We start from the raw sequence: 25,501 nt of genomic DNA on the forward strand, positions 1-25,501 counted from the left end.
AATGGTTAGGGCTGGAAGGGACCTTCAAAGGTCATCTAGTCCAACCCCCCTGCAAGGAACAGGGATATCTCCAACTAGATCAGGTTGCTCAGGGCCTTGTCCAACCTGGCCTTGAACGTCTCCAGGGATGGAGCATCCACCACCTCTCTGGGCAACCTGTTCCAGTGTTCTACCACTCTCATAGTAAAAAATTTTTTCCTAATATCCAACCTGAACCTACCTCCCTCTATTTTAAAACCATTACCCCTTGTCCTATCATAACTGGCCCTCCTGAACAGCCTCTCCCCATCTTTCCTGTAGGCCCCCTTGAGGTACTGGAAGACCGCTATAAGGTCACCCCGGAGCCTCCTCTTCTCCAGGCTGAACAGCCCCAACTCTTTCAGCCTGTCCTCATAGGAAAGGTGCTCCAGCCCTCTTATCATCTTCGTGGCCCTCCTCTGGACCCTCTCCAACTGGTCCATGTCCTTCTTATGTTGGGGGCTCCAGAACTGGACGCAGTACTCCAAGTGAGGTCTCACAAGGGCAGAGTAGAGGGGGAGAATCACCTCCCTCGACCTGCTGGCCACACTCCTCTTGATGCAGCCCAGGACGCGGTTGGCCTTCTGGGCCGCAAGAGCACATTGCCGGCTCATATTGAGCTTCTCGTCCACCAGTACTCCCAAGTCCTTCTCCTCAGAGTTTGGATTGCCTTTTTTTTTTTTTTTTTTAACCTTTCCACCATAGCATCAGCCTTCTCGGTGCTAGTACAAGCAAGTGTGAAGCACCTAATTTCCTCCACAGGATCAGGGCCAATGCCACAATGCTTTGAGACTTTGGCTCTGTGCCTCGCTGGTGAAGCCCACTCAAGAGGGTGAAGAGGTTTTGAGCTAATCATCAGACACATTGTCTATTTTTTCCTAAGGAAATAAGCTTCAATGACTGCACTGCATTGGCTTGTCTGCCCCGGTCTGTTTTCAACCCATCAGTCCATTTAAACCAGATTTGGCAGGGGAGTGAGGTCCTTAAAAACATGAAGTTTTGATTTTCTTGAAAATCAGTGTCTGCTTTTGGAACGGATTAGTGTCCCACTGAGGAAAGAGCTACACTGAGGCAGGTCAGCAGGCAAGTTCTCAGGCATATAGCAGGATGCATATAGCAGAACCCGTCCCAGCAACTGCTGCTTCTTGCCTAGGTTTCATGCGAGGGAGCTGTGTGTGTTTGGGAAAGGGAGGATGCAAGGAAGCTGGATACATTCAAAGAAACAGGCTTTTTTATTTTTGCTCTTTGAGAAAAGTCTTGTGGAAACTGTATTCTCTATTTCCCAGAAGATGTCTGAGGCAGACAGCTAGATGATATCCAGTTGTCAGAACACTCATGTCTTTGCTTATTCTCTCCCAGTAAGAACTTTTCTTGCTGTCCCAGCTTGTACTGTGGCTATGGAAGAGTTTTACACTCTGGTTTTCATTTTATTCCTTTCTTTTAGGATGTTGCAGGTTTAGAAAAATATTTTTATATGGAATTTTGAATACCTGGATTTTCTCTCCAGGCACAGATTGAAGAGCTAGCCAGAGAAACCTTCAGCTTTCAACAGTGGTCTCAAAATTCACATGGTAGTGTCCTGACAGATTTCAGTTCTCAAGAAATCAGTTCTTCTTGTATAAAGCAGCTATATACTTTTTGCTAACTGTTTGAAAATGTTACCAAGTTACTTTTTTTTTACTCTTTTAACGTATCATGCAAATCTGAACTTCAATGCAGGCAGGAAAACCGTATAACTTGGGGATTTTGTAGCACCTTGTTTCAATAAACAAAAACCCCCTAAGACCCCCTTATCTTGGAGGAACTTTTCTGTACCTACTGTAGGACGTACTGTTTGTACCTGCTTAGCTCGTGCCCATGCTCGGCTGTCTGTTTGTTCAGAGGAGGATCAAAGCACGTGTTTGTTAATCATGTCAGTTGCGATATACGTTCTAATATACGTCTGGTGGGAAGGTGTGGAAGGGGAAGTTGAAATGGCTCTTTTACCGATGATTACACCAAAACAAAAACAACTGCTGATTCCCTGGCCAGCCAGCTTGCTGGGACATTTTTATAATTCTTGTGCTCCGTTGTTGGAGATCTCCAATTAGCCTCATACTGGAGCTCGCAGCTCGTGTGTGAAGCAGGCAGCTGCTGGCACGCAATCTTCCCTGAAGTTGCTTCCTTTCCTTTTTCCTGAGATTTAGCGAAGGGAGGGGGGGGAAAGGGGTTGGAGTCACATGGATACAAAGCTTTTGATTAATGTCCAAGTCTGTGCTGCTGCAGAGGCTTTCCAACCTCTCAGCTAACAGGGCGAGCTGGGAACCAGTGACCGTTCGTTTCCTCCAGGCTGTGTCCCCTTCCTGACGGGAAAGGAGCACGCTCTGGGGTGACTCCTCGCCTCCGGACCTCGGGCAGCTGCTGGAGCTGGGTGAGAAGGGGCTGAGGCTGCTGCGCGGCTGGGGACCGGCCGGCGCCCGGCCCCGCTATGTAACTTAGCGGGGTCTTTTGTTGTCCTTGTCCGCAGCGCAGTGCCGGGGCGCTCAGGCAGCGCTGCCTGCAGCCAGGAAAGGCGCCGGGCTGGGAGCACCGTCCCTCCTCGCTGCACCATGACAGAGGAAAGCAAAGGGGAAGGCAAGGGGGAAAGCGGCAGGGACTTGGAGAAGCAGCTCCGCTTGCGCGTCTGCGTCCTCAATGAGCTGCTCAAGACCGAGCGGGACTACGTGGGCACGCTGGAGTTCCTGGTGTCGGTGAGCGGAGGGGCGCGGGGGGGTGGGGGCCGCTTGTCTCGCCCGCCGACCCCCCGGGGCTGCGGCCGTGGCCGCCCCGCTCCCGGTGCTGCGCGGGGAAGGCGGCGCGCACCGCGGGGAGCGGGACGGGCTGCTGCCGCCGCGGGACGGCGGGGCTCCCAGCCGGCAGAGGGTTTTCCGCCCCGAGCGGTGGCGGGGCGGCCGCTTTTGCTTTAAAGGGAGGAAAAGTAACAGGTTTTGAAATGGCTGGGGAGGGGTCGTGTGTTTCCCCCCTCCCCGCCCCCGGCGGCCCTCCTCGGGGAGCCCGCACCGGTGATCTCACTTTAGCACGGATGATCTCACTTCTCCGGGCATGGAGGTGGAGGGGGTAATGCGTTTGGGTTTGCCTTGGGTGTGGGGGCTTGTGTTCGTTACAGGGCCCCGCAGTTCCATTACTTGCGCTGGTCCCTGAAACCCCGCGGTGCGGGGGGAGGAGGAGGAGGAGGACAGAGGGTGCTGGTGTGCAGCAGCTGCTTGGCATTACGGCCACATGTGGTATTCACTCCTGTCTTGTGATACGGGGTCAGCTGGGAAGGTAGCATGTTCTGGTGAGAGCTGTGTTGCAGCAATTTTAGCTTCCTTCTGCATCAGGCTATCATTGTTGAAAGGATTCTTTGTGCCAGGTAATACCCTAATCAGAAAGGCAGGAGTTTTCACGCTCTCAAAAAGCCAAAGTGACAAATTATTACAGAACAGATGCGGGCAGTGTTTCGTTTGTGCATGGTCTCGGTAGCGTTGCTTTTGGACCCTGTCGAGATAAGTATGTCCTAATCAGCTCCTTAAGTTTGCAAAAAATTTCATGGTAGCCCCCTCATACTTTTCTCTCCTGTCCCATTGAAGAGGGGAAATCCTTGAAACAGCAAACTTCCTGCTTTGCTGCCTTGAGATCTGTGAACTTTCTGCTTATCATGAAAGAGGAAATTCTCAACTTGGCTGTGACAGGGAGAATAAAAGCACAGGCACTGGAGTGAAATAAGATCTACAGAGTAGCTTATTTTCTCCATATGTTTATCCTCAGCAGAACCATGAAAAATGGTAAATGATCCAATGTGTTTTCTATTTTTTTTAAAAAAAGTTTAACGTGTGTTTGAGAAAGTGGCTTACTTGCTTCCATTTAACAATCAGATTTCACCTATTGTAAAAAAAATACTTATCCTAAGGGAACATTCTTCAGTTCTGTGTCTTAAGTCCCAAATTCGGTGTATGTCAGAGTCTTAGATCATTTCAGCAAATTTGAAGAGTTTGTAATATCTTTAATTTTGGTCTCTACAGTTTTAAGACATAACAGATATTGGTGTTCAAGCAGTAAGTGCTCAGCGCCTTCTAAAGAGCAGACTGTATATATTTCAAGCTGCATCCAAATATTGAATTCAGTAATAAGTCTTTTTGCAGTTTGCATCAAAATGATCTAAATAAATCATATGGAGAAAGGGAGAAGGGCTGGAGGTGGAATACCAGATTCTGCGTCAAGTTTTTCATACTCATTAATGGTTGTGAACAGGGTTCAAGTGACAGTTCATAGATGTGAATCCTTCACAGGGAAATGTCATGCATTTTAACTGTACCTCAGCCTTCGTTTGAGGAAAGAACTTCTGAGCTTTCCTTTGGCCTAGCTGCTGGGACTGCTGTTGAGAGCAGCTGTGGTGGTGGATTTATGAGGGCTTCTGGACTAGGGCCAGTATGGAGACGTCACATTTATTTTACATAATCCATCAAAACCATCATTGTACTTGTTCCTATGGTTACTTCTTGGTCTGGAGGCTTGATCCTCTCATTTAGGTGTCCCAGGCTTATGGTTCCCTTTCTTTTTCTTAAAACGATTATCAGTCCTAGGACCAGCTCTTCTGCGATACAAACACTGTCCCAGCTTCCTTTGTTTCACATCACGAGGTGGTCTTGGCGCACACAGCCTGGAAGTGAACTGGAAGGTTTTCTGTAGGAGCACATCTGGCTCCTAATGAGCGTGCAGTTCCTGGGACTAGGCTAGAGCTAGTCTGAAGTGACCACACCAACAGTGTGGGGTCCCAGCACTGACTGTTTCTCTGTCCAAGCCCTATCCTGTTTTCCAGGATGTCTTGTTAAAATAGAGGCAGCCCGAGGGGTTGAAGTTCCAATAAAAGTTAAGAGGTAGGCTTCCAGGTCACCTTAACACTGTCAGTGGAGCTTATTGTGGTAGAAACCATGTTTCCTTTATGATTGAGTAGCTGAAGCTGTTTATAGTCTTCCTAACAGTTTGCATGGAGTACCTGTAGTTTTCACTGTAGTTAATAGGAACAGAGTATTCACTTAGATAAATGAAAAAAACACTGTGGTTTCAGGGTTAGAGCCTATTCCTTCTGCAGGGTTATGGAATGTAATCTTTTATGATGTGTACGGTTCATATGGAAAAGTACATTAGCACTTATGTAGTAATGGTGAGCAATAGAGCTAAGTTTTTTCACCGTTTGAACTGCAATTTCCATTTTGTGTGTATGCCCTGTTGAGGAGGCAGTTAAATTAAGGAACAGAAAAATTCTGTTTCCTTCAGTCAATGGTTCTTGCATAGGAAAGGGGCAATTTATAAGTAAGACTTGTGTGGAAGCATAAGGTATATTGTACCACACCTGACTCATTTTCCTGAGTACTCTGAGAGCTTGTGAAATGGATTGATAACGGGCACGACCCCTTTGGCTGAGGCAAAACTATGCTGTCGCAATGGGTAGTATCATAGAATCATAGAATGGCATAGGCTGGAAGGGACCTTAGAGATCATCTAATCCAACCTCCGTCATGGGCAGGGACGCCTCTCAACTAGATCAGGCTACTCAAGGCTCTGTCCAACTTGGCCTTGAACACCTCCAGGGAGGGGGCATCCACAACTTCTCTGGGCATTTTATTCATAACATAGACAGGAGCAGAAGTGAAGCATAGGCCTGATTTGTTTGAGTGGTGGACGAGGAGACCCCTGTTGCTGATGAAGTCATGTTGGGAAATGGGGCTTTGCCTGGTACAGCTTGTGACTGGCTGGAGAACAGAGAGATTATGAGGAGGAAGTGACTTTGTTGGTATCTGTCAACATGGGGAATGCTTTGCTGGTTTCCCTCCACTGGAAACCTGTCTATTATATTTTAGATTTATTTAGATTCTTCAGTTTATATTGGAATTAAAGAGCGTGACAAATTTCTGGTTGGTTATTTAAAGTATTTTTGTTCCTCTGTGATTCTTCATCCTCCAGTTACCGTCAGTGTAGTGAGAAGCAGCTTGGTTCGTGTATTCTGTCAAAAGTCTACAAGGCTATTAATTGCAAAGCAGAAGATTTAATATATTCATAATTTTATTAGATAGATGTAGCAGAGTAGTCATTCCCATGTGAGTTCATTCATCTCTTCTTTCTGGCTTTATGCTGTGTAAATACAGTACATTGTTTTTAATCTGTACTCATCACAGATCAAATCTAGAGTGGAAAGGTCTGGTTGTATTAATATTATTCTTTCGGATCTTCTCAATCTTCCAGTCATAAACTATAGTAGCACAGTATGTTGAGACATCAGTACAACTAAGCAATAACAATTCTGGGCCCATTTGAGTGAGGTATGTAAACATACGCGAGGTGGATAAACTTAAGTCCACCAGTAGTCACAGCAGTGTTGGAGGGAGGAGGTACACTCAGGAAATTATGAAGAAAGGCTTACGCTTTTCCTTCAGGCATTTCATTATAACATTTGGAGTGTCATTGCAATACCAGAGTTTTTGTTCTTGTTAGTGTTTAGCATTTCTTAAAAGAAATAAATCTAGTGATGGAGAAGTTTACCTAATGCGCTAAAACGTCTTTGAAAACTGGAAAACTGTCTACAAATGGAGTCTTTAGTGAGCAACAGTATGAGGTTTGTGTTACACACTGTTGATAACCTTGCTGGCTAGATTAGCAATTGGGATTTTTCTGCTGCTGGATGATCTCTGTGGTGATCATATTATCTTCTTATGGAAAAATCTTTGTTTTCCTATGAAAGAGAAGTTGTAAGGATAGAGGAGAATTTTTTTTAACAAAATGCACTTTCTGGAGGAGAGAGAAAGCAACAATTGGTGAATATTTATATTGTCTAAAATATAATTCCTGTCTAAATAATAAACTGTCTGAAATTATTGTGTCATCCAGCTGTGTAACCAAATAATTAGTATTAACTTGAGTGTTCATGGTAAAGATGCTTTTTAAAAAAATTTTGTCTCTGTATCAATATATAATTTGCTTAATCTTTTCGTGTCAGGTTTAATTTAATGTATAAATCAGGGTACTCACCTGAACCCTCAACGTAGTAGTAGTAAAGAGAACAGTAAAACTGTAAGTAGGAGTTGCTGAGAAATTAAAAACTATTTAAGAGTAAAGAGTTGCCAAAAAGTGGCTGGCTTAATTTGTCACCTTGTAACTTGGTGCAAGGATTAGTTTTTATGATTGTGCTTTGCGCTGACTGTTCAGCCAGTAAAGACAAACCAGGCCATGAAGGTATGGTACACTATAGGGAAATAGGTTAGATACAATGGTAGGTATATACATATATAAAATAATATATAAAAATGTGTATATATATTTTTGGGAAATAAATTTTACTTTGGAATAGAAACTGGAAATGTAATACATCTGCTACGCTTGGTACTTCAGGGGATATCCATGGAAGTAGAGTTTATTTTTCTATGACGGGGATTGTTTTTCTGGTGCAGTTTTGTGTTCTGACAAATTTGACGTTGATGGGAATAGAAGCAGATGTTAGCACTTGTGTAAGCCTTCCAAAACCCCACGGCCTCAGCTGGGATGACTAGTTAGATTTTGAAGCAGCTGGAGGAAAGAACAAAGCTAGCTTATTATGTAGACTATAGTCTCTTCTGTGAATATATATACATTTCTGCCAGTTAACTCTCAAATCTTAGTTTAATTCTGTTAGATCCTACTGTACTATCTTCTCCCCTCTCTTCCGCTTGCATTAAAGTGAAAAAAGGGTTTGTTTTCTTTAAATGTGTGCCCTATTAAGGGAAGCTGAATCCTGGCTTTTCAACGAGTATAAAGAGATTTTGTTTATAAGGTTTATTGCCCAGCCTTCTCAGTGGCTGTGTGGCTCATCAGGATCTGTACTTGCCTGCCACACTGAGCCTTTACTTTGTCTTGGCTCGATAGGTATTGCTCTGATTGTTGAACAGACTAATTAGTTGGACAAGTGATTAATAGTAATTGAGACTCCAGGTAAACTTCAGTCAAATTCAGTGTTACTGAACAGCAATAGAGGATTAGTGTCCTGCCTTGAAACTCCTCAAATGGTCATGCTAGACGATGAAATCAGATGTTGAGCCTTTCACAAAAGAACCATTTCAAAATGATCTTTTATGACTGTAGTCTGATGCAATAACAATATGTGTGTGGTGTTCTTGTGTGTATGTGTATATATCATAGAACCATAGAATATCTCAAGTTGGAAGAGACCTGGTAAGGGTCATCAAGTCCAACTCGAAAATATGTATGTCTCAATTACAGTAATGAGTAGTGACTTCATAATGGTTTTAATAATTGCATTTATATTTTATAAAAGAGATTCAAATGAATGGAAGGGAAGGGTTTTAGCTGGCTGCATTTTTTGATAAGGTTGTGTGATTTCCTTTCTCTTCAGGAAAAAAAACCAACATTCTATGGCTACTTCATCATAAAAAGTCAAAAGGAAGTGCAAACACAATTACCATAGAAAGTCAATATCTTTTCCATTCACTTCCAATTTCTGCTGGTTTTAACTTGCGTAAGTGTTACAAAAAATGAGAATGTGGTATTCTATTCTTATTTGACTTTGCTTGGCTATATCAATAGCACCACCTGTGGTCTTTATCAGAGTAAGGTTAACTGCTTAAAAGCTATTTATTTCTTTGTAGCCCCCACCCCCAAGGTTGAATACTTGCTTTATGGAGTGGATTAGGAAGAAAGATTGTTTGCATCTCTGCTTGCTGAGCACAGAGTTCATGCAAGGTATGACAGTGGCGAAAAGCAGAGTCTATTCTGCTGGAGGCTATCCTGAAGAGCCCCTGAGGCTCCTGAGGAAGTCAGGATAGAGGAGGAGTCTACCCTGGTTGATGAGAACTTGGTTAGGGACCACTTAAGCAACCTGGCCATTCATAAATCCATGGGTCCTGATGGGATGCACCCGCGGGTGCTGAGAGAGCTGGCAGATGTCATTGCCAGGCCACTTGCCATCATCTTTGCTAAACTGTGGGGAACAGGAGAGGTACCTGAGGACTGGAGGAAAGCAAATGTCACTCCGGTCTTCAAAAAGAGCAAGAAGGAAGACCCAGGTAACTATAGACCAGTCAGCCTCACCTCCATCCCTGGAAAGATAATGGAACAACTTATCCTTGGTGCTGTCTCTAGGCATATCAAGGATAAGAGGGTCATTAGGGGCAGTCAACATGGCTGCACTAAGGGCAAGTCGTGCTTGACAAACCTGATGGCCTTTTATGAGGACATCAGCCAGTGGGTGGATGATGGTAGAGCAGCGGATGTAGTCAATCTTGACTTCAGTAAAGCGTTTGACACAGTCTCCCACGGCATCCTCACAGCTAAACTGAGGAAGTGCGGTCTGGATGATTGGACAGTGAGGTGGATTGTGAACTGACTGAAGGATAGAAGCCAGAGAGTAGTGGTCAATGGGACATAGTCCAGTTGGAGGCCTGTATCCAGTGGAGTCCCTCAAGGGTCAGTATTGTTCAACATATTCATCAATGACTTGGATGAGGGAATAGAGTGCATGGTCAGCAAGTTTGCTGATGACACTAAACTGGGAGGAGTGGCTGACACACCTGAAGGCTGTGCTGCCATTCAGAGAGACCTGGACAGGCTGAAGAGTTGGACGGGGAGAAATTGAATTAAATACAACAAGAGCAAGTGTAGAGTCTTGCATCTGGGTAAGAACAACCCCATGTACCAGTACAAGTTGGAGACTGAACTATTGGGGAACAGCACAGGGGAAAGAGACCTGAGGATCCTGGTGGACAACAGGATGACCATGAGCCAGCAATGTGCCCTTGTGGCTAAGAAGGCCAATGGCATCCTGGGGTGTATTAGAAGGGTTGTGGTTAGTAGGTCAAGAGAGGTTCTCCTCCCCCTCTTCTCTGCCCTGGTGATGCCGCATCTGGAATATTGTGTCCAGTTCTGGGCCCCTCCGTTCAAGAAGGACAAGGAACTGCTTGAGAGAGTCCAGCGCAGGGCCACAAAGATGATTAAGGGAGTGGAGCATCTCCCTTATGAGGAAAGGCTGAGGGAGCTGGGTCTCTTTAGCTTGGAGAAGAGGAGACTGAGGGGGGACCTCATTAATGTTTATAAATATGTAAAGAGTGACTGTCATGAGGATGGAGCCAGGCTCTTCTCAGTGACATCCAATGACAGGACAAGGGGAAATGGATATAAGCTGGAACATCGGAGGTTCTGCTTAAACATGAGGAAGAACTTCTTCCCAGTAAGGGTAACAGAACACTGGAACAGGCTGCCCAGAGAGGTTGTGGAGTCTCCTTCTCTGGAGATGTTCAGAACCTGCCTGGACGCGTTCTTGTGTGATCTGATCTAGGTGGTCCTGCTCCAGCAGGGGAATTGGACTAGATGATCCTTTGAGGTCCCTTCCAATCCCTAACATTCTGTGATTTTGTTTTTCAGAAGAGTTTTCAAGCATGCGTATTAGCTTCTTTAGAAGTGTAGGGAATTATACTGCACCTATAGACAGATATTCCATACTTTTCCATGAATTTCCTCTTACTGCTCTCAGATGTACTTAGCCTATATTGTGAAAAACTGCTCGTTAAGAAGAAAGGTGGTTTGTTTAGCTGGTCAGTGAAGAGTCTAAAATACTGAAAGGAGGAATTTTTGCTTCATAACATTTAAGAAACTTTTCTGTTCCGGAGACTTATTGTAGACTAAGATGTATCATGCTGAGTACCATGATATGCTTAGGGGTGTTGTACAACTTCTTGATTTATCTGTATTTATAAATGTCATCATATTTGCAGTGTTCCAGTTAGTCCTTTGCTCTGCCTTATAACTCAGTACTAACTCTCCTGCCACATATATTTCACAAGTTTGTAATGTGAGCTGCTAATTTAGAAGAGACTACTTGGAGGGGACCATCAATCAATATGTTCAGACTTAAGTTACTCCATGCAGCCTAACCCTGTTGAATAGTATGCCATTTGCAGTGATTTTAAATATTTACGGAGACATATTTTTCAACTCTCTTCAGTAGTAATTTTGGTCACCATTTTAAAACACCAGGTGTTTGAAACTATGCATTCCAAGGTTGGTTTGTATTTTTTGGTAGGATTAGCATGAAGAACAATTTTGTCAGAAAAGACGAACTCAAAGTTAGTAACAGTATTACACTAAAGGAGGAATTGAGAAATTCTTCACATTGGAAACTAAGAGGAACTGTATTTTGGCCAAAATAAACTAATCCAAACTTGCTATAGTTGACGTAAGATACTGGTGGGGACAACTTACTGGTCTGTAGAAGGCTATAACCATGTGTCTGTGTGTTATGTCCCTGTTAGAAAAGGAATTAGGCTACCCATGAATGAAATATAGACTTGAATAAGGTAATAATTTAGGTTAATAATTAGAATAATTTAGGCTCTACCTTTTTATACAAGTATAGAATCATGGAATGATTTGGGTTGGAAGGGACCTTAAAGATCATCTAGTTCCAACCCCCTTGCCATGAGCAGGGACACCTTCCGCTAGATCAGGTTGCTCAAAGCCTCATCCAACCTGGCTTTGAACACTTCCAGGGACGGGGCAGCCGCAACTTCTCTGGGCAACCTGTTCCACTGCCTCACCACCCTCAATGTAAATAATTTCTTTCTTAGATCTAATGTAAATCTCCCCTCTTTCAGTTTAAAGCCATTGCCCCTTGTCCTATCACTACATGCCCTTGTAAAAAGTCCCTCTCCAGCTTTCTTGTAGGCCCCGTTTGGGTACTGGAAGGCTGCTAGAAGGTCTCCCCAGAGCCTTCTCTTCTTCAGGATGAACAACCTCAATTCTCTCAGCCTGTCTTCATAGGAGAGGTGCTCCAGCCCTCTGATCATCTTTGCAGCCCTCCTCTGGACCTGCTCCAGCAGCTCCATGTCCTTCTTATGCTGGGGACTCCAGAGCTGAATGCAGTATTCCAGGTGGGGTCTCACGAGAGCAGAGCAGAGGGGCAGAATCACCTCCCTCGACCTGCTGGCCACGCTCCTTTTGATGCAGCCCAGGATATGCATCTTGAATAACTTTGTATACCTATGTACTCATGCATATTCTTTTTTAGGAATTTTGTTTAACTACGTCTGCATTAATTCTGAACTACGTGCATATTGCTTCAGTTTTCTGTTTTGGACTGAGCAGGATAATCACTGCCTTTGGTGAATAGATTATGTTGCATTGGTGTGGGACTCGAGAGAGCTTAGTGACAGGAGTACTCAGGAGGAATGTAAAGTCATGCAAGATTGGAGACAGCAAAGTCAAAGCTCAGCTCACAGTAAGATTAGAGATGTGAAGGGCAACAGAAAGAACTTCCGTAAGTACATTGGTAGCAAAAGGAAGGCTAAGGAAAGTGTATGCCTACAGCTCACTGGGGCAGGAAGCCTTGTCAAAAGGAGACATAGAAAAGACTGAGTTACTCCATTCTTTTACTTCTGGAGTTTTCACTTGTAAGGGTTTCCCTTAGGCCTCTCAAAGCTTACTTGCAGATTTTGTGAGAATGTGTCATTGCCTACAGTAGAAGGCACAGTTACAAAGTACTTAGGGCAATTGGATATATGCAAGTCCAAGATCATATGGAATGGATCTGAGGATGCAATCTGAGAAGTTCATGGTGACTGGGAAAACACAAATGTCAAACCTCACTTCAGGAAGGTCAAGGAAGAGGATCTGGGGAAGTGTGAGCTCGTCAGCCTCACCTCAGTCCTTGGGGAGGTGATGCAGTGAATCATCTTCAAAACAGTTTCCAGGCAGCTGATTGAAAAGAAGGTGATTGAAGCAGCCTCTGGGGGTTTGTCAAGGGTGAATCATGCCTGATCAACCTGATTGCCTTGTATGAAGAGATGCCTGTCTCAGTGAACTTAGTGAGAGCTCTGAGTACTAATTTACCCTGATTTAACAAAAGTCTTTGGCATGATCTCGCATAATATCCTTACATCCAGATCTTACCATTTTGGACTGGATAAATAGACAGTAAGGTGGGCGGGAAGCTGGTAGATCTGTTAGATTACAAGGACAGTTTTCATCAACGCAAAGTACAAGTGGTGGCCAGTTATGAGCAGTGTCTCTCAAGAACCAGTACTGTATCATGTCCTCAGTAATGTTCTGGATGGTGGGATAAGAAGGTACACTTTGAGCAATCAGATGGATCTCAACAGGCTGGAGTACTGACAGTACTGACGAGAGCCTCATGAAGTTCAGGGAAGGCAAATGCAGAGTCCTGCACCTGGAATGCAATAACCTTGTGCACCAGTACAATCTGGGGGCTAGGAAGCAGCTTTTCAGAGAGGGCTCCGTGAGTGATTGTGAACAAGAACTGGAACATCAGTCAGCATTGCACTCTTGCAGTGCAGAAAACAGTCAGCATTCTGGACTGTTTTAGTAAGGGTGTTGCCAGTAGGTCAGGGGAAGTGATTCCTTACCCACTGCTCTATGGTTGTGAAACCTTTATGAACCAAATTTTGGGCTCCCGAGTTCAAGAAATAAATTTACCTACTGGAGTAAGTCTAGTGGTGGGCCAGCAAGGTGAGGAGGGGCCTGAGGCATATTACTGCAAAGAGAGGCTGAGAGAGCAAGATTTCTTAGATCTTAAGAAGAGAAGGCTCAGTGGAATTTTTATTATTGTCTGCAACTCCCTGATGGGTAGATATGGAGAAGATGAAGCCACACACCTCTGAGATGTAGTGGAAGAAGGAGAGACAAAGGAAAATGGGAAATTCCAACTCAATGTGAGGGGAAAAAACTATTCTTTACCATAATGATGATAAAAAACTGAGATAGGTTGCTCAGTGGCTGTGGAATGTCCTTATTTTGTTCAATGCTCAATGGGCAAGACTGTGTAACCTGTGCTAGTTGACACTGCTTTGCTCAAGCAATTAGGCTAGATAACCTCTAGAAGTGCTGTCCAACATGGATGACTCATCAATTTTGCAGTTTATTGGTATGATGGGGAAAAAGACAAACCGATTTGAAGTTTCAGCTCTTCAGGAGAGCAAATTTTTCAGGGTAGCATCTCTACTTTGTTTCCTTTATCCTCTGAAATTGCAGTGCAAATGGCCAGGCTATACTGTTCAGCAAACAAATATTAAAAATCCAAGAGAAAACTCAGATACACAGATTTATTTTTTTTTCCAACTGTATTATATTTGCTCTGGAAACAGATAACCTGGCACTTCTGTAATATTTTCTATTCAGAGATCTCTCAGTGCATTGCTGTCATTAATAAATCAAATCCGAGTAGTTCTACAAATGGAAGACTTAGAGACAGATCTTGATTTTTTTTTTTTTTTTTGTCCCAGTGGAAATTTGTGGCAAAGCCAAAAATATAATCTGATATCTTGATTCCCAGTTCAGTACTCTTGACAGCAAAGCAGCCCTTTCCCTTTATATATAATTGATGCTAGAGGAATGGTTGTCTAAGTAAAATGTTTGAGAAACTGCAAGGATAATTCCTCAAAGCCATCTTCGTTTTATGCAAGCTTTATTGCTCCTGTGATTCTCTCATAGACTGTTAACAGCTGAATTTGTCCTGTTGTGGGGACAGAACTGAGATATTAGGGGTTGACACTTATTTTAGGCCCCATGAGACCTCCTGATTCTCCTTTGTGCATTTGGCAGCCTGACTGCCAAGTCATCTGGCATACGTCATGAGCTTTCAAGTTCAAGACTGAAGAGCATGAGTTTAGTGTAGAGGAATGGGTAGGAGTAATAGCTAGAACTGAAGAATAGTGGAAAGAACAGTAATACGATGTAGTAGGGTGGCCTTCCATATTTCAGTGTCATTTGTGTGGTGCAGGCCTCCTGACAAATTGATAATGTTTTGCTGAATGGAGCAGAATATATAATCTACTCCTTGACCTTCCTAGGGAAGTTTTATATGTATTCTCCTTCAAAATGAAATTTGACTGTAGCTGCTGATATTTGCACCTGAAGTTTAAATCCTTTCTATATATTGATATGTTTGCTTTCTAAATATGCTTTCGTCTATTACAACAGCTAGAGCAAGTGACCAGTATCAATTGACAAGTGAATTTACAATAAATAAGGGTTTTATAACTTGCCTTGGGAAATATACTGATAATTTCTCAGGCTATTTAAATGGAGTCATTCCTGGAGTGATGGATGAATGTGTTCCTACATGTTGACTTAACCATCCCAGACTCCTTATGCCTAAATCAAATGTGATGGGATAGAGGAGCATCAGTGGAGACAGAGTGCTTTTGGACAAGTCTCAGAAAATAACTCGTTGCCCTACTGAGTATCCATGTTAGTAACGTGTTACAGGCTATCTCATCAGGAATGTGGTAATGTATTGGAGAGCTGAGTTGCTTGAGGTGTGTATATGGTGTCTTCTGAGATATTTAAAGATGAGGTATTAAGAGCTCCATCAGGGATATAAATCAATTTGAATAGTGTGGATTCATTGTAGCTGGTTAGATATGAGCTGGGCCATGGGAAATTCTCTATACTTGGGACTTCATCCTTATGGTAGATAATAAGGATGTTTTTATTTGCACCACAAAAAGCAATTGAGAAAATATAATTGGGTAGTGGCTGGTCAGAGCTTGAAGCCTGGCCAGATCTGGCTGGCTGAGGGACAATAACTAGTGTCATGTAGTCAGCAGTCTGAGAGACAAATCTGGAGGTGGCGCTTGGAATATATGCATGGCTGTGACCTCTGAGTCCCCAGCTGAAAAGGCTGAGGCATATTTCACGAACTGTAAGCCAGGAAGGCTAAACTACCAGAGTTTTCTCACTTGGGCTAGAATTGTGTTTGTACTTGTAGTTGTTGTAAGTGTCCATTTTTTTTTGAAAAGCCTGTTTTTTTTGCTTTACTAACTTCATGAAGTTGTGCTTAAAGAAAGCTTTCCGAGACCTGTATCTTGGGGCTTGTTTAGGAAGAGTTTGCTGGCAAATGGTGAGGGGCAAGTCTGGTAGCCAAGTGTCTTATGGGAAAGACTACCTCGTAATAGGCACAAACTGGTAAAGTAGATGAAACACTTTGAGACATGTCCGGTGGCAAACCCTGGATTGTCTATATTTGTGTCCTCACTGTCCACCACTCCCAAAAGCATGACAGTTCTAAACATGATGAATGTGCATTTAAAGCGAAGCTGCTCTTATGTTGTTGCCCAGCTAAAAATTACAGATTGGGAGTTAAGTTAAATACTGATTACTATGTAACAGCATGAAAGTGGAGCAACTCCTGAAATAATTCATTAGTTTGTATATTCTTTAACAAAAGAGACCATAAGAATCATCAGCTTCCCATTTTATGTTATTGAAATAAGCTAGAAAGTACTAGATACAAAAGGGAAGAATGGTAAGCAAGATTTCTCTTCCCTGGCCCTTAATAGACTTTCAGGATGTTCTCAGGTTCTTCTGTAAACTTAATTGGCCATGTTTTTACTTCTTAATCCCTACTGTGACATTTTGAAAAAAATTGGGTACTAAAAGCACAAAGCTATAAAGTTGAAATGATGTACTCTATAACAAAGTGATTGATCTCTGGGATGCTATGAATTTGTGTAACAGGACTGGAAAATCACTTGATTTTATTGCTTAGTATGTGCTAAGTTACCTTACCCAAGGAATTCAAGCATATGGTGTATCCAGATGCCTAGAAGAAACACCATATGACAGGATGCTTTTAGACAACATCCTTGGATTCTGTAGCGTGAGCGTGGTGAAAGGACTTTGCTTTAAGAGTCACAGAGGCATTTGAGACTTACACAGACATGGAAGCAATTGAAGCTCTGCAGTGTGTAAGCATAGCTTTCATTAAAAAGATACCAAAGCCTTACGAGGTAGAGGGAAGGAAAAGTGGGACGTACCCGTAGAGTTAGTGTTTTGTTGCTTGTAAAATGTTCATCACTGACTAGTTCCTATTTATCCTTTTATTGTCTGTTGGGGGAGAGTTATTTTGCAGAAGCCATATAAAACAGGAAGGCAGTAAATACATCCTGATTCATAGAATGCCTTTGTAAAAATGGCCGCTCTAAATTTGTAATGATAGCTGCTTCCTTCCTTCCAGTGCCTGCTGATTTTTGTTCCTGAAAGCTTATAAAATACTGCTTAAAAATGAACTTGAAGTATAAGACAAGGACCTAAAATGAGAGGTATTGGAAGGAACCTGTGAATTGCTGTGATACATTTAGTAATAGGTCTATCACAGTAATTTATTTTTGTTTTATAATGGTGGCTAGTAGCATTGCTTAAGGAGCGTGTATCCTTCCTAACTTCAGGCACCAGTGGTTTGGGGGCTGTCTCTACTGGAGATTGTGGATGTAGAGCCTGGATGCAAACTAAGTAATCTCTGAGTTTGCCTACATTATGCTTTTACAGTTTGTATTTTTTTGGCACATGTAACTTCTGGATGTGTTTCCCACAAAATAGTTCCTTTTGCTTATTTTAAATGTCCTGTGTGAAAAATTCACGAAGTACTTGCGTCACTATTTTTCTTGTTAAAAGTCCAAGTCTAATTATTCTTGTTATGAAAGCCCTTTCATACTTCTGATCATCTTTCACATTCCTTTGGGATGAATTCTGGTGTCAGTATCATTGATCTTCACCCTAGTTTCTTAATCTTTTGCACACTAGTTTTCAGAGAGTAAAAATTAAAACCCTCAAATGTGTGTAATAGATGTTTGAGGTACTGAATTACGATTTTTCTTGTGCTAAAAGATGTTAAAGAATTCTGCTTATCCTTCTTTGGAAAGTGTAGTTAGCACCTTGCTTGGTCCCTGCCTTCCTCTCTTCGTTTACCTTTAAATATCAAAAGTGGTATTTTTAGAGGTTGAGGAAGATGCTGGAAGTATGAGTTGTAGTTTGCTGCTGTTTGCTTCTCCTTATCACCATTCTGTTTTGCAGTGTGAAACAGTGTATGAGGAAAAGGTGTGTAAGGAGGGCTCAATGAAGGACAAAAGTAGTCAGCAACAGTAATGAGAAGCAAAGAATGAGAAGTGTGAGATTACAGGAGAAACTGTGCTCTGGAAATAGGAGTGAGAGAATACTGGAAATGAAGAAAAAAATGCATGAACAAGGTAGAAAAGGAAGAGAGGATGGTTACTGGTTCTAAAAACGACAAAGCACACAAAAAAGACCCTTTGAAACATGTCAAGTATGTGATGAGATTTCCTCATGTTGTAGTATTTGTGTTAGGAGGACAGGCCTCACTGGCTTTTGCAATGTTAAATTAGGTGCCACCTGATCCCAGAAGTTAACTATGTTGTTGAGCGGTTGAAGTGAGTGTAGCCGTTATAAGGTGTGAAAATGCCATTACCTGTGCATTTGATTATTGTCTGCTTGTTTTCATTTATGTTATGATAAAATATGAGATTTCAATAATTATCAAGAGATAATTGAGAATTTTGTAATTAAAGACAGCAAAATGTGAGCTGTCTTTAGCTGATCTCAAGTTTACCAGTAAAAGAGACCTCCAGGTTTTCAAGATGATGTGACTGATTTAACATTTTGAAAGTGGCAAGTTATAGATTTCTTTGTAATCCTAAAAATACTTTCGGAATCATCAAATCATAGAATGTTTAGGGTTGGAAGGCACCTCAAAGATCATCCAGTTCCAATCCACCTGCCATGGGCAGGTAAACCCTCCACTACACCAGGTTGCTCAAAGCCTTGTCCAGCCTGGGCTTGAACTTTTCCAGGGATGGGGCATCCACGACTTCGTCTCGGCAACCCGTTCCAGAAAAAAAAAAAAAAAACAGAACCTGTTTTGGCAGAGTTCAGATCTTTCTGTGGGTTAGAATTACAGAGGAGACCTCTTAAATAGAAGGATTGTGTCTGCTGTTTCCTCTAAGTAGAAAGGTTTGTTTTCTAATAAGATGTTGATTCTGTAGTTCAGTTACACAAAACAACACATAATTACCATTAATAATAATATTGGAATTAATGAATGGAAATTACAGAATTAATCGGACGCGGTTGCCACATTTAAACACGTTGTAATATACCTGGAAGCATTTGTTATGTTCACAGGGGCAGGAGAATGAAGACCTGATAGCAATATCTTTTATTTTCATTTACTTGAAGGTTACCCCTCATTCATTTATCTCTTTGACACTGCATGAGATCCTGTTTATTAAGAATAATGCCTGGAAGTTGGCAGTTATATTCTGTATGAGTGTGTTAATTTCTTCCCATATGCTATGAGGTTGTCCTCACAGGAAATAAAGGGACTTTTTCCCATGTTTAGTTATACTGAACTGTTACAATAGTCAGACAGGACAGAAACAATGGGAAGGAAAGTTTCCTGTTTTCTGCAGATACCAAAGAGGTCTTTTGGCCCCAAGGAAGGTAAAGCTTTCTTCAATCCGAGTGTGAGTGCACAAAGAACTGGTTTTCATTAGTCTATGAAGTTGCCGTGATGTCTATTGAAAAGTAGTGGTTCACTCTCTTATGCATTCTACCTCTTTTTATTACATTTCTGTATTTGCATTTAGAAATAGTAAATTACAGCAGAGAAAGCTTAAAGTTCCCTCTTTATAAACTCTCAAATATATTTTGCTGTGGTTGGAATGCTTTTGGATAGGTGATGAAATAAAATTATATTAAACAATCCTTACATTTGTGTGCCTACTATGGGCCTGACCCTGATGTCTCTGCAGAAGAGAATATGGATATAATAGACTTGGAAGCTTTTCATAATAATAAAAATTTGGACTGCAAAAAAGAATTGTGCTTTGGTTTTGTGTTTTTTAGTCTGCTATGCCAGGGCAAAACTGGGGAAAGCTGGTAACTACAGTGATGAGATTTTCATGTGAAGCTGAGGATAAATTACACTCATACTGCTACAATAGAAGCTGTGGTTTTCCGTAGGTAGGGTAAGACAAAGGATCTGACTGTCCTCCAAAAACCACTGCAAAACCCCTTTAAGTCAAGATTCAGCCTTATGAGTTTGTAAGAGATTTCTTGTCTTTAAATTTCAAATAAGTATAGTACAGAACACTCCCGTGAGTTGGTGAAGATGACCTTCAGCCATGATTAAAGGTTATTCTAGTTGGAATACAGGAAGATAAAAGTTTAACAGAAGCTGTAGTACTGGTACAATTAATTATTTAATTTGATAGACCACGTGAAGAAACTTTTGCTAAGTTAAAAACCATTTTTAAAAAAAGAATTCTATTTTAAAGTTACAGTATAGCAGCTGATAAACTACGAGCAATTTTTAAGTCATTAAGTTGACTAGTTACTACTCAAATCTTGGTAAGTTCTTAGCCTGGATTTTGTAATGCAGTTTTCAATGTGTACAATCCAGTAAAACATGGATTTTCCAAATTTGTTTGCAGGACACTTCTTCACTGAGAAATGTTTTTGGTAATGGGATCCTTTCAGACACTTTCTTGGGTCTGAGTCAAAACTTTCAGGTGAATTGGTAAAAAGGAATTGCCTTTTGTCTTCTGAAGCTTCTTCTGTTTCTCTGTCAAACCTGGTTTTTATACAAATGCCACTTTAAAACAGTTATCAATGGCAGCATTACATAAAATACTGATTATTCCTGACATTTTAAACTGTTTTTATGTAGTTACTGTATGGGATGTGTGAGCAAGTGTTGCTTTCTGCTGGTGATTGCTGTGTCATGAAAAATGAAGTTGATTTGTGCATCTTGTGAGAAATGTGTGTTGGAAATATACCAAATTAATTAGTTTTCATCTGTATTACAGCAGTTTCAGCACAGAAAGTAACAATGTATTTTTGCACTTGTAGCTTTTACTAATAAAAAAAAATAATACCTAGTTTTGGACCAAATAGTATTTATATATATGTATATACACACACACCCCCCTAAAATATGATCACCACAGCTACTATTATGCATTTGCATATTACAAATCTTTGTACTGAAAAATTCCCCATACTTACTTGCCAAGTATAATTTGGCTTTTGACTGCAAGAGCTGTTACATGTAAAACAGGATTTTGGCAGACTTTTACTTGGTGTCTAAACGGTTTGTGCTTTGTGTGCTGTTGTCTGTCGTAATGTGCCATGGCAGTAAAGGCTGTAATGGCTATTCCATTTTCATTTCCTGTTGTTTTGCAGCCATCAAACAGTTCTGGGCTAATACAATGCATCAGACTCTGACTTTCCCGTTTATTTCTAGACCTTTTAATTTTGCAGAGTAAACATTTCTTATATGCTAGCTAGTGGTAACGGAAGAAGCATTCACTATAGTTATCCCATGGAATTCCAAAAGGAATTTACCAGTATATTACAGCAATTCTGCTTATTGACCCTTCATTTGTCCCATTTATTCAAATTTTAGGTACTTATTTTTGTCTTGCAGGAGACAGGGTTGTTCTTGATCCATAACTGGACTTAAGAGACACTGAGTGGCAGTAGGGCAGCTAAATCTTTACTGTGCACTACAGATGGAAAGCAAATATTTGCATATTATTTCTTTTGTGATACAAAGTCTTATACAGTGAAAGACTTGAGTTTTTGTTCTGGTTAATGAAAAATGTAAATGAACTGCAGACTTGCCACATGCAACTAAATTTGAAACTCAGTTCACATCTAAGGCTTTGAAGGAAAATGAAGTGTAACTGATGCAAAGAGGACCTTAGAATAATATTTTTGGCCTCAAAAAGCTTTTACTATACAATAAACCCCAAGATTTTAGGGGAATACTGTCTTCCTGAATTTTCAGACTTAGGAAAAGTGGCTACCACAGGTGCTATCAAATTTCAACCTTCTATGTAAAGGCTTTTCATATCACTTTATAAATTGGTTTCTATTTCAGTAGACTGTCATATACACATATATCTAGCCCAGAATTCCTAGTATGTCTCTAACTCTAATTTACATGCATTCCAAAATATGCATTGTAAAGCCGTGATGAGTCATGACTAGACCTCACGTATGAGTAGTTTATCACGTTTTAGTTGTTATAGTAACATATCAGTAAACAAATTTGAGATCTTTCATTTTCTCCCTTTATTTTATGTCTGTTGTATGTTATATGCATATTTTCTTCTCTTGAAGCTTGTCTCTTTTTACCCCTTTTCTGTTTTCTAGGGGTTTTTGTGCATAAAGTTTCGGGGATTTTTGTTTTGTTTTGTTTTAAACCTTAGTGTGTGGAGTTTAATAACATCTCATTGATATTTGAATTCAGGTCTCATATTTTGTAGCCATGGGAAAAGTGTATTACATTATAATTTTTCTCTTTTTGATTTCAAGTGTACAACAAAATTGTTCAAAAAGTGCTATAGACCAATGGTTAGTATCTATTTGAACTTGAGAGCTAAAGGTAGTGCTTCAGAAAGCCCAGATCAGGACCACAAAGATGATCCAAGGGCTGGATGATCTCAACCTCACAGGCTGAGAGAGTTGGGGCTGTTCAGCCTGTAGAATAGAAGGCTCTGGGGTCATCTTACAGCAGCCTTCCAGTACCTAAAGGGGGCCTACAGGAAAGCTGGAGAGGGACTTTTTCAAGGGTATATAGTGATAAGACAAGGGGCAATGGCTTTAAACTGAAAGAGGGGAGATTTAGATTGGATATAAGGAAGAAATTTTTTACATTGAGGGTGGTGAGGCACTGGAACAGGTTGCCCAGAGATGTTGTGGATGCCCCATCCCTGATAAATTGTGGAAGGAGATTTCAAAATCCCTGTGAAATCCCTGAGTGGCAGCTCCCTGTAAATGACCGTGTCCCTGCTGGTCCATACGCCTCTGACTTTCTGTAGGTGTATGTGCACAGGTGGTGTCCAGGGTTCAGAAAAGGAAACATCAGCTGTCCATTTGAGTCTGCCATTTCTAGGGGATGATTAATATCCTGATAAAAATTGATAATTAACATAAATGCTATGCCCAGGCTAAGACAAAGACCAGGCTGCTGCTTCGATTTCAGATTCTCCTCAGATCTTCAGCGCTTCTGGCGCAGAGCAAGAGCAGTTCATCTCCCAGTGCTCTTGCTGCTCCCACCTATTCACACTGGGACAGGACTTAGGGAAAGCACTTCATCTCAACCTCTGTGTCTACTTTCACTTGATAATTTTCTCTTTTTTTTAATGCTCTTTTAATGACTACTATTCAGCCAGCTGGCCTTGGGGAATTAGATACTGCTGCTCTTCCCCCACTGAAGTGCTGATTTTTTAATCAAAAAGTTTATGTCCAGTTTTTGCCTTGATGAGAATGAATGGTTTCAGTGATAATTGCTTTGATAATGCAAGAATGAAAATACGTTTAGATTGCCCCTCATTTTCTGTAAACAAACTTTTGCACAATAAATTTCTAAGTTTGTATGCTTGTACTTGTGAATGTCCTGTTACCTGGACGTTACAGGAAAACAAACTTACCTCGGATTCTGGGGTGGGGCAGGGAACGGGGTGCTGATCCCAATCTGTCTAATATCAGCTTTATTTCTGGGTTATTTTTAGGTAGAGGCAGGCAAAGCAATGCTATTTCAGAACAATAAAAGAACTATGGTTGTGTAGTATGTGTATATGCAGATAAGAACAGAGGTCTGTCCTAGCCTGAGACATTTACTAGAGGTGCCTGTTGTAGGGGTGGTTTATTTGGGTAGTTAATTGGGGAAGAGAAGTTGCCTCAAGGACTGAGAGCACCTTGGTTAGGAGGCTGTCTTTTTTTCACTCAGTTACCATATGAAGTTAAATACCCTTCCTAATGCTGACTGATAGATAATTATTTTATTTTTTTTCCTTCTCATGGTCCATTTTTCTTTATTGGTGTTACTTCAGCAGCCAAGATAACCATCAGATTTGTCTATAATTTTTCAGCTTTAGATTTCCCCTGAAAATTGTTCTTATGCTGTAAAGAATCCTTTATTCATATTCCATTTTTCATTTTCAGTCTTTTCTGTCTGTCCTTAGTATGGATAAGAGCTGACAGATTTTATCACCTCTCTTTGGTAGCAGCAAGAATGAATTCATTAAGTGACAATGAATAAAATATTTAAGTTTCCAGAAGCATACTTAGCATCTGTGTTTCTAAAGGCTTTTACATGAGCTATTGTATGTACTTCTACCTCAAAAAAGCACTAAGAAGTTAACGTTTTCCTGGAACTGTAGTGTTCTAATGGAAGTGCTTTGTCTTAGTTTAAATAAATATTTAGTTTGAAAGTCCAAATTTACATTAACCAAAAAGACTCTTAATGTGTATTGTAGATTGTGTATTCTGATAATAGCACTGGATAACACATAATGGATAAGTATTCTAAAAATGCCACAGTTATTCTGAGATATTTGCATGTTATTTATGGTACATTCAGGCTTTCATTCTTTGGAACAACTGGAACTCAAACCATGCTGTACCTGTCAGTGGTGCCAGTTCTTACTGCGGATGGGGATTCTGACAACTGGCATCCGGAGTCATTGCTGGATGAAATATGGGCAGCAGAAACAGAGCCTGAGGAATGTTGCAGCCACTGCTAGCCCTGCCAATAACAAATTGCAGAAGAAGAGATTGGAGTGTCTGGAATTATATTTTATTAGATCAAGCATTTTAATACTTATGGGTAGCTTGAAGTTGGAATCTGTGCTTATGGACACTGGAAGCTTTCTATGGGGCTCCTGGATTTCGTTAGGGAAGTAGCATGAAGAGTAAATTTAGCTGTCTACTAGTGATGTGTCTGAAATACTGAACCTCTAGCTACTTCCGTCTAAGGTAGATTGGCCTGCCATAGTGCAAGACAACATGATGTGAAAAGCTAGTCTGCTGTTGGACAGGATCACAGGTATGAGAGAGGAGCCGTCGATACTGCTGGGGGAAATGAGCAGCAGGCTTTGGGAACCTTGCTGATGTAGCTTCTTAAGACACAGATAAAGGAGTGTGCTGGTTAATTTGAAGGTACTGCAGGGAAAACATAGCAATGGAATATGAGAAAATACAGTGATTCAGGCATTAACAATAGTTTAAATATAAACTAGTGCCTTTCAGTGGTATATATGTAGTCTGCTAGCACAAGGTAACTAGATAGTGCTGTATTAATTTTAATTTTTTTAAAAAACCCAATCATTTGATCTCATGATGTAGTATTTAAAGTTTTAAGGTGAAAAGAGGTATTTAAAGGTTTTATATTTTAAGAATTTTATAGCATAAAGAAAATATGATGATGCTGACTTTGAACAACACACTGAGTGGTAGCTTCATTCTGCATGTATTTAAGCACTCAGCACGAATTAAAAGCTTATCTTTGTTGTTTTATGGCCAAGTCAGTAAAACACACAACGTTTGCTTTTAATAAACAGATAAGATGCAAGAATAGAGTTGTGTGTGTGTTTGGTCAGGAAACCGGCACCTGCATATTTTGCAGAACTTTAGTAAACATGAGGGAGAGGAAGGCAAAGTGGAGGATGTGGTGGTGTTATTTTTCTAATGTCAGAGAACTGGCTTTTACTCTTGTGTGTGAATCCAGTCTGTTCAACCAAGTGAAAAGCTCAGAAGCGCTTGGTGGAGGCTAATTAGAAGCCTCCACCGTTGCTGCCCACAGAATCAGTTTGCACTCAGTGTT

The 25,501-nt window shown here is 41.2% G+C and overlaps 1 protein-coding gene across 1 annotated transcript in view; it reads left to right on the top strand.

The window, feature by feature from the left end:
* Positions 1–2,606: 2,606 nt before the first annotated feature.
* Positions 2,607–25,501, top strand: part of PREX2 (phosphatidylinositol-3,4,5-trisphosphate dependent Rac exchange factor 2) — a 181,531-nt gene continuing 158,636 nt past the window's right edge. Inside the window, exon 1 of the mRNA XM_086609368.1 lies at positions 2,607–2,747. Coding sequence (XP_086465494.1) covers positions 2,607–2,747 — 141 coding nt within the window. The remainder of the gene's footprint in view (positions 2,748–25,501) is intronic.

This window comes from Tauraco erythrolophus, chromosome 3 (assembly GCF_009769465.1).
Source record: "Tauraco erythrolophus isolate bTauEry1 chromosome 3, bTauEry1.pri, whole genome shotgun sequence".
Classification (NCBI taxonomy): domain Eukaryota; kingdom Metazoa; phylum Chordata; class Aves; order Musophagiformes; family Musophagidae; genus Tauraco; species Tauraco erythrolophus.